Source organism: Globicephala melas, chromosome 6 (assembly GCF_963455315.2).
Source record: "Globicephala melas chromosome 6, mGloMel1.2, whole genome shotgun sequence".
NCBI lineage: Eukaryota > Metazoa > Chordata > Mammalia > Artiodactyla > Delphinidae > Globicephala > Globicephala melas.
The window spans coordinates 21,379,816-21,389,519 of NC_083319.1; the positions used below are offsets into that span (position 1 = coordinate 21,379,816).

A 9,704-nucleotide genomic window follows, 5' to 3' on the forward strand; every position below is an offset into this window, starting at 1 on the left:
GCCAAGAAAGACGTGATTTTTTTTTAAAGTTAGTGAATCATGAAATTATTGTTTCTGTAGGTAGAAAATGGTGAAATATAGGCAATTTAATAAGTGTGACTTACCAGTGTGCTACATTACTTTCGACGATGTCATATTTTTGTGAAGTGGGTTTTTGGCAATTGCTTTGATAAAAAACAAGTACTGTGTGGAACAGGGAATGAGGATGGTAGTGTCTGAACTGATTCCCAGGTTTGCAAAGTTATACAGTGCCCAGGTACACACACTGCATTAGTGGTTATTTTAAAATGAAATAAAATATTTTTCTTTCAATTTATGGGTATTATTTTTTTAAAAAACTACAAGATGTTAGGACATCATACTTATTAGGTTGTTTGGACTTGACATTCTATATTACTTTGGTAATGGTGTTTCTTTAACAGTATTTCGACAAAGTTTCAATTATTTTTACACATGGCACCCTTTACCATAGCATTAGCGCTCACAGGCATAAGTATCGTACATTCTTGGGAGTTCTGTATTAAATCCTTCCTTAGGTAGAAGACTTCTCCTGAGGCAGTCCTGTCTATGAGGTTGGGTGGAGCCTGTAATGACATGTGGCATGTAAAGGCCTTATAGAGTTTCTTCCCTGGAAGATTAAGTAAGAGGTCGGCAGGAAGGAAGATTAGAATTAGGATTAGAATAGATGAAGGATCACCTGGAAGGCTTGCAAAATCATCTCCTCAGAAGTACCAGAATATGTTAGTGTGAATTATCTGTTCCAGAAAGGAGTCTGCTATTACTAGAATTTGACGACAGGTTGATGGCATAAGCATGAGGGGGCAGAGGAGGAAAATGGAGATGATAAATTCCTAAAATGGCTGTGGCAGGGACAGGTTTTGCCCATTTCTGGCCTGGCCTGAGTCAGTTTACTGTTGCTAGATTTAAGGGCAGGTTTAGGGGAAAGTGCCGCAAGCCTCAGCTGCTTCTGGTTCAGCCCGATCTCAGTGTGGATCTCAGTGAATGCTCCTGTTCTTGTACGTCCTGCGCTGTCCCTGACCTAACTCCTCTCCCCAGGAGAGGAGGAAATATGCATCCTACCACCCAATTCCCCTTTATGATCAATATACAGTGCTTATAATCCCTCATGTGAGTACCCTTAGGAGTGCTTACTTCTGCTCTGCTTGAAAGCTCCCTCCTTCCCCATTCATTCTTTCTTCTAGCGCAGTGATGCTAACCCAGTGGTTCTAGTCCCCTGGCCTTTTTTTGCCTCTGTAGTTTTTTTCCTAATCCTTTAACCTTTCCATTTGTTTTCTTCTAAATTAGGGATCAGAAACTTAAATGCCTACAAGTATAAACAAATCTGATAAGGACTGTAACAAGCTGGAGAGTGCCCAGCTAAAAGGGACAACTGTTCCTTTGTTCTACATAGTTGTTGCCATGGAGGCATCCAGACCCCTGTGCCAGACCTTGAGATGTTTCAAGAGAAGCAAGTAATCTGAGAATTTTGTATACAGTGTTTACATGTTGGCATTTAATTCAGATTTTAAAAACATAGTTGGATGCTGCTCCTGGGCCAGGACTTAGAACCTCTGCTCTAGATCTTACGTTAAAATTGAAGCTCAAAGTTGATAAGGGACCTATCTGTTTGTACCCTGTCAGTTATGCTCCATTTCTCTCTCAGAATTGCTTTCTAGTCAGTTGCAATTCTCTGACTTGTTCCTTGAAAGACTGTGTGTCTCTGAATGAAAGCATTTCATTACATCTCTGAATGAAAGCAGTTGAGAAAAATACTGTTGTGACCTGAGTGTATCTAATGCTTTCCCCTCATGAAAGAGGCATTCACAGAGAGGCCTAAAACTGAGAACTAAGAAAATCTTCACTCCCAGAGATTCAGCAGGATAGAGATTGGTCCCTGTAGCATTTGGGGCTGCAGAGATTTTGTTATAAAACAAATGCAGTTACCCATACTTTGATGATTAAAATTCTTTAGAACTAAGTCTTAAAAAAGTCCTCAGGCAGTATTATCCTTTGCATTTATCTGCGTATTATCCTATTAAAGTTGCTGGAAAATAGGCAGTAGGGAGATAGTAACCATCTAGGGAAACTGCTTACTAGTGGGTTCGTTATCATGTTAGAGAACAGAATTTTGCTTTCTGGGTTTCTAGGTGGCCTAGGTTTATAAAACAGCTCTAAAACATTTTATTTCTCTTTCTCGTCCCCAACACTCTCTCTTTTTTTAGGTTTTCAAAACAAAAATAGAGTTGCAATCTTGGCAGAGCTGGACAAAGAAAAAAGAAAATTACTAATGCAGAACCAATCTTCAACAAATCATCCTGGAGCTAGGTATTGAAGCATAATGTGGTTTTTATATTCAGTGATATAAAAAATATCTTGGACAATATAACTGAAATTGGTTGGCAATGGTTTGTTTCTTTAACATTGGAATTTAACATGTTTTATTTCCTAGTTAGACTTGAAAAGTTAGATTATTTAATTGCTTAGATTTTAAATATTTTAATTCTAATCAGACTTAAAATTTCCCTACAGCCTACTTTCAAAAAAAGAAAAGAGTTTTGTATAGTTGTTTGTTACTGAAATTATTGTTAATGTCCCACTTTTTAAGCATTATGCAAAATAGGTAAAGTTGCGGTAGCTTAATGATCTTTATTGTATTCCGTTTCTGCCATCTTAAATCTCTTCCCTGACATCTGTTATCCCATTCAGCCACCACCCTAACCTTCCCCTCTCTTTTTTTTATCTGTTTCTGTTATTTTATTTGCTTGTTAGATTGATTTCTAGTAAAAGTATAATATATAATATAGTATAAAATATTCTTCTGTTTCTTCAGGGGACTGTTCCTGGTGAATTCAGGTATACAGGAAAGGACTCTCGTGAAAGCTAGAGCTAATTTATATTTTTAGGTGTGCAGAGTCAGCCAGACCTCTTAAAGGAGTTGTCTGTACATACTCATCTCTGCTTTCTCACTTATTTACTCCCCAACCCACTACAATCTGACTTCCGCGCCTCCCCACCTCCAACCCAAAGAACAGGTTTGAGCCTAGGTCGCTTGCAACCTCCTTGTGGCTAAATCTGGTGGACCAAAGTCCTTTTCTTGTTAGACTTCCTAGCATTATTTGACACCACTGATTGCACCCTTTTTTTTTTTTTTTTAATTGAAATGGAGTTGTGTTAGCTTCAGGTGTACTACACAGTGATTTGACATGAGCGTACATTGTGAAATGATCGCCACAGTGCCTAGGAACTATTTTCTCCACACAAAATTAATACGGTATCATGAATCATATTCCTTGTGCTGTATATTACATTCCTGTGACTTCTTTATTTTCTCACTGAAGGTTTGTGCCTCTTAATCCCCTTCACCTATTTTGCCCACCCCCAACCTGCTCCCCTCTGGTAACCACCTGTTTGTTCTATCTATGAGTCTATGAGGCTGTTTTCTTTTCTTTATTGGTTGATATATATTTTAAAATATTTTATTGGAGTATAGTTGATTTACGATGTTGTGTTAGTTTCAGGTGTATATGAATCTGTTTTCATTTTGTTTTGTGTGTTTTGTTTTTTAGATTCCATATATAAGTGAGATCATATGGTATTTGTTGTCATCAATGGCAAGATTTCTTTCTTTTTTTAATGGCTGAGTGGTATTCCATTGTATACAACGCCCTCCTTAAAATACTCTCTTTCCTTGGCTTCCATTCATCCACTGTTATACTATCTTGGTTTCTTTTGCAGACATTTCTCCACTGCCTCTCTCTCTTTTTTAAAAAATTAATTAATTTTTGGCTGTGTTGGGTCTTTGTTGCGATGCGTGGGCTTCTCATTGAGGTAGCTTCTTGTTGCGGAGCACGGGCTCTAGGCGCACAGGCTTCAGTAGTTGTGGCACAGAGGCTCAGGAGTTGTGGCTCGCGGGCTCTAGAGTGCAGGCTCAGTAGTTGTGGCACACGGGCTTAGTTGCTCTGCAGTATGTGGGGTCTTCCTGGACCAGGGCTTGAACCTGTGTCCCCTGCATGGGCACGCATCTTCTTAACCACTGCGCCACCAAGGAAGTCCCACTTCCTGTCTCTTGAATGTTGATATTCCTCAGAGTTCTGTTCTAGATCCAGTCTCCCAGTCTACGTCTTTTCACTGGACAGTTGCATTCACTTTCACAGCCTGTAATTTATGTTCTGATAACTTTTATACATTTGCATCTCCAGCCTCGTCCTCTGTCTCAAGCACCAGACTGCCTCCTGGACATCTGCACTTTGATGTCTTCCAGGCATTTCAAACTGAGTATGTCCCACACTGAACTCATCTTCCCTCCCTCTCTACCTACTTGATATTGTTGGCTTGCTTGTCTCCATGAGTGGTATAGATCTACTAGTAATCAGAGTCAGAAATATGAACTTTAATTGTTTATTATTCCCTTTTACTTCCATCTCTAAACATTTGTCATTCTCTTATGTTTATATTTTGAAATGTGTCTCAGACTTGTCCATTTTTCTTTATTGCAACTGATGCTGCCCTGGTCCTGGCCACTCTCATTTTTTGCCTCAGTTACTACCTCCTGAATTTCCCACAGTCTTAAGTTCTCTCGAGTACATTTATCAGTTGTGTCAGTTAGGATGTTTTAATCTGGAAATAACAGAAAACCAAAAAGTTGGCCTAAACGTTAGGATATAGGTTAACCAGAAGCGTGAAGATAAGGTGATTCCAGAATGGCTCACTATCGCTTCTCGGCCTTTTGGCTAAGATCAAGTGCAGAATGGCTCACTGCAGCGGCACACCAGTGTCAGCACTGATCGAGCTTCCTTTCTTCTCTCCTTTCTGCCCTTCTCCGTGGGTCAGCACCTCCTTACTGGTCAAAATATGACTGCAGTAGCCTAGGCATCACTGTACACCGAGCCCCCACAGAGGCAAAAGCCAGAAAGGTTCCTCTCCTGTGTCCATTTTGTAAGAGTGAGGAAAACGTTCTCAAAGCCTTCAAGCAGACTACCCGTGAAGTCTAGCTGCCCAGAATTGTGAACCTTTCTCTTGCCTAAACAGGAAACCAGCAAGGGAAATGGTATTGTCTTATACCAATCAAAGTTCACCCCCTGGGGGATAACCTGGCCCACCATGAAGCATGGGACCAACGATAATTGAACTAAGTATGGGTTCCATTAGTGAGGAAGAAGGGAGAGCAACAGTTGTTGGGGAGATGACCAGCACTGTCTGTCACAGTGGCGGTCTTTCTGAACTGTAGTGTGGTAATTCTGATCAAGTCACTCTTCTGCTTATAACACTCTTTGGGAGTCTCCCTTCACTGTTAGGATAAGGTCTTCATTTCTTAATTTATTTCACAAGGCTCTACATATCCCGGCACCTGCCTTCCTCCCTAGCCTCATTTTTTGCCAACCCATTTCTCCCCTCCCGAGCCCTGACCTTCAGTCCTACCTTTGCATGTTCTACCTTCTGCTTGAAACATTCAACTCTTTAGTTTTCTTCATAAATGTAACTTTATGATAGACCAGAGTACCTCAAATCTGTTTGAAAGCAGAGGACCATAAATCATCAATTAAAAGGAGATAATCTGAAGCCCTAGTAAATAATATAGGCTTTCTTCATATAAATTAATGTAGACAGTGGGAGAAGGAAAAAAGACTTATTCAGGAAGTTCTTTTTTGTAATCCCTATTTAGAATATCTAAAGAAAAATGTGATTCAGAAGTAAGGGAGTCTCTAAACAGTCAAGTAACTAAGATTCCCGTTTTAGCATCGCGCTCTCGAGACCCGCTCTTAACAAGGACTTCCGGGACCACGCTGAGCAGCAGCATATTGCAGCCCAGCAGAAGGCGGCTTTGCAGGTGAGGAAAGTGTGGCTGACATTCTTGTCTCATTGGAGATTTCCTGGGGCTTGGAAACCAGCACTATTCTTATTTTGTATTTCAGTGGAGCAATATCAATAAAAACGTTCCACACGTAATTGCAGTTGTTTGCTGACATTCAGGCATGCCCAGAGGATTTGAAGGACCAGATACGGCAGTAATGAAAGTATCTTTCATGGTGTTGACGTGGTCATGATTGATTCTGTGCCACACCTGGCAAGGGACTGCTGCACACAGAAGAGTTTAGGGTACTTGGATGGACAGAATGATCCTGAAAAGCTGAACTGGCTACTTTAATAGCACATATCTAGTTTTTCAGATTTGTCGTGTGCCGTTACGTCCTGTGATAGTCTGACTGGTTTATTATTGTTGTTTGGATTCTGTTTTTAATGGTCAGCATGTCTGTTGTGCAGGAAATGTTTAAAGACTATAGGAATGTGATAATCTATCAGTTAAAAAAATTGTTCTTATTATGATAACCAATTTTAGTATTTCATTGATCTTGGATGATTTAACTAAGATTCCTAGAAACCTTGCACTAGACATCGTTACCTATGCTTTTAAACCTTAGAATCTCAGGATTGGAAGGGATATTAAAGATCATCTCACCTTAGACAACCTATGAACAGTCCTTTGTTTAGTGACAAGGGACGTCACTGGTGGTTCTCTGTTATTTATATGCCAACATTCTCTACAAAATGTTGGTATCTTAATCACCAGTAATCAGCTGTCTTTCCCCCTTCTCCTTCCAACTACTGCCCTTCTTTCTCACTCTCCTGCGTTACTGACCAAGAGCAGAGTACTTTGGGACCTTTGTTGCTAGTTTTCCTCCCCACTCCAAGGAACAAAGTAATTCATGTCTTCGACTCAATTATTGACTGAAGAGAATCACAGGGGAGAGAGTGGGGATGATAAATTAGTACCTGGTGCAAATTGTTAATATGAATTCTTTATTATTATCCATCTCCTGTGTATTTAAACAAAATTAACAGCATAAGAACTGATTTTTAAAACAAATTTGGTCTCAAGCACTCAGAGAGGATAAGTAATTTTACTGCCTTGGTTGAAGAATTGTGACTCTTAATAGCTGAATTGCCTTTTTTTTTTCTTTAACTCTTTCCCAGCATGCACATGCACATTCATCTGGATACTTCATAACTCAAGATTCTGCATTTGGGAATCTTATTCTTCCTGTTTTACCTCGCCTTGACCCAGAATGAAGAAAATATTTGTAACAAAAGTAACTTTGTAATATCAAATGCCAAAGCTACTATCAGTCAGTGCTATACAAACTGTGACTTGCCGAATTTTGGTGAACTTTTACATATTTTGTTTCTTTAAAAGAAAGATATGTGTAAGTGAAAGCAAAACAGAAGGGTGACCAGGATGATGATAGCTCTGGAAGCTGTATTATCTGAGGAACTGATTATGCTACCCATGACTGTAACTTTTGTGTAATGCAGTTTGATTTTTAATTCTGAGTCAGACTCTGAATTGGATGTGGTCATATAAACCCACCCCACCACCAGCTAGTTGGACTGAGTATATTATGTCTACAGTAGACTTTCAAGAACCATTTAAAGTACTTAACTTTAAACAAATGAGGGTGCTTTTTAAAAATGTGAACCAATAGGCTTAAATAAGTTTCATTCACATTTGCTGTTTATAGAATTGATATCAGTGTACCTTTTGAGTTTATAATCAACGTATCCTGAAATATCCTTTAACTTGTGACTCGTTCCCCTATTCTCAATTTTAAAGGAAAACCCAAGATAAGACTAAGTTACCAACCAGTCTTAAACATCTTTTATAAACCTATGCCACTACAAATTATGTGACTAAATGCTGTTAAAAACAATTAATAAGAAATGTAGTTTTAAATTTTGTATATGCTCTTGTTTAGTGTTACTGCATGAATGGTGTGCCTGTACAGTTTTACTGCCCATTTTTGCTCTAATTAGAAACATTAACTAAAGTTGAGCCCCTTTTTGGTTATTGTAAAAAGGAAAGAATTAGGTTAAGCAAGTTTCTCAACGTGATACATCTTTAACAGAATCCAGGGTGCTTATTTAAATATGCAGTCCCTACAGCTGACCCTAGTCCCACGGAATTAGTGTCTCTAATTCAAAATAAAGTCTGAAAACCATGGGTTAGAGAATTCAGTTGTAGGTCCCTGAAACTTAGAGGTCGTTTAGCTAACCGACATTTTTTTACTTTTAATAGGACTGAAATTAAGTTTTCTACTATATCACAGATACAGTATTTTTTATAACTGACCTCATCTTGGCCTTGAGTCCCCATCCTCTCTGGTGGTAGCCTAAAATTTAAACTTTATATTCCAGTTTGGGTCAATAATTAGAATAAGTCCATCTCCCTTTTTGAAGAGTTTCTTCTCTCTCCTTCCCTTAGATATTTGTACCAACCACACAGCCCCATCTTACCCCAACTATATGAAAAGGAGTGGACAATTCTAGATATGGCTGCGCCATTTAGATTCTTTCTGTTGAGAACTGCGACTGCTTTTCTTCATTTGGGTGAGTTGGCAGCTGTCCCCATCGTAATGGTCACCATTGCAGCAAAGGTGCCCTTTCTTCTGCTGCTGAGGGTCACCTGGGGCCTTTGCCTCTGCCCTGCCTCAGGTCCACACAGCTAGCCTTGGCCCTTCTTATCGTGGTCCTCATTTCCTTGAATTGATTTGACTAAGTTTCTGTTCTGTGCGATCCAGGAGCTACTGGCGTCGTTCTAAATCTCCCGATGCTAAGGAGATACGTTTTTCGGATTGTATAGTTTTTTATTGTTGAAGCCTCTGCCAAATGTGTGACTTTTATAACCTCGGTAAAGAGGTCTTTTCCCAGTGGTATCTTTTCTGGTCTCAGCCTTTCAAATAGAGTAAGCACTTCCTTCACCCCTCTCCTTTGAGTCACGTACAAATTCAGTTCAGTTCCATGTGTATTTTTTAATACCTACTCTGTAAAGCTGTGCCCTGGGGGGAAAAGGAGAGTAAGACTTGCTCTTAAAGAGGTCACGGTGGAGAGGATCCTACTGTGGTACAGCAGTGAGGAAGCCAGCGTCCAGTGAGTGGCACAGGAGCCGCATCCCGGAGACGGGCAGTCTACACAGGCCTAGGAGTATCGATGGGATTTTACCTGGCAAGGGAGGGAAGAGCTGCTCCAGGTAGAGGTCAGGATTTCATAGTCAAAGAGAGGTAGGGACTACGACAGTTGTGAGGACTGCAGAGGATAATGAAGAGGGCAGCAGTGGGCTCCGTCAGAAGCCCTGAGGACACGTGCCAGCGTTGCTTCCCTCGGAGCGCGCGTGTGTGTGGCTAACCCACTTAACCTTGAGCTTTACGTGTCACTCTGTCTCATCTGTATAACGGGCACAGAACACACTCTGCCTACTCCATAAAGTGTCTAGATCAGTATTTTTCAAAGTGTAGGTCTCAACACGTTACCGAATTGAGAGGCCAACTTAATAGCTGAATGGGGTGTGACCCGCTTTTTTTTTTTATATATAAAATAGAAAATATCAGAGTACATGGCACGTAATAATAGGAGGTTTTGTTCATGAGTCTTCCTTTTCTGTGTGTTTTACTTATTTTGTTTATTGTATGCTCCACTAGCATGTAAGGTCTTTGAAGGCAAGGGCTTTTGTTCCCTCCTTCCTTTTTGTTTACTACTGTATTCTGCTGAGAATAGTATTTGGCATATTGTAGGTAGTTAATACTTACTTAATTGAAGGAATGAATGAATGAATAAATATGACCTGAATCATGATATAAAGGTTTTTTTTTTTTTACTGTGAAATGGCAAAAATGTTTTGAAAGCCACTGCTAAATAATACAGACGATAGTGCT

At 39.8% G+C, this 9,704-nt stretch overlaps 1 protein-coding gene across 4 annotated transcripts in view; it reads left to right on the top strand.

Annotated features, from left to right (window-relative positions):
* INIP (INTS3 and NABP interacting protein) overlaps nucleotides 1–9,463 on the top strand; it is a 29,669-nt gene extending 20,206 nt beyond the window's left edge. For 3 of the 4 annotated variants that reach the window (XM_030858993.3, XM_030858995.3, XM_030858990.3), the window contains 3 exons: nucleotides 2,223–2,325; nucleotides 5,737–5,827; nucleotides 6,973–9,463. In XM_030858993.3, coding sequence (XP_030714853.1) covers nucleotides 2,288–2,325; nucleotides 5,737–5,827; nucleotides 6,973–7,068 — 225 coding nt within the window. In that variant the 5' untranslated portion in view covers nucleotides 2,223–2,287 and the 3' untranslated portion in view covers nucleotides 7,069–9,463. The other variant, XM_030858991.2, reaches the window with a different exon arrangement.
* Nucleotides 9,464–9,704: the final 241 nt, after the last annotated feature.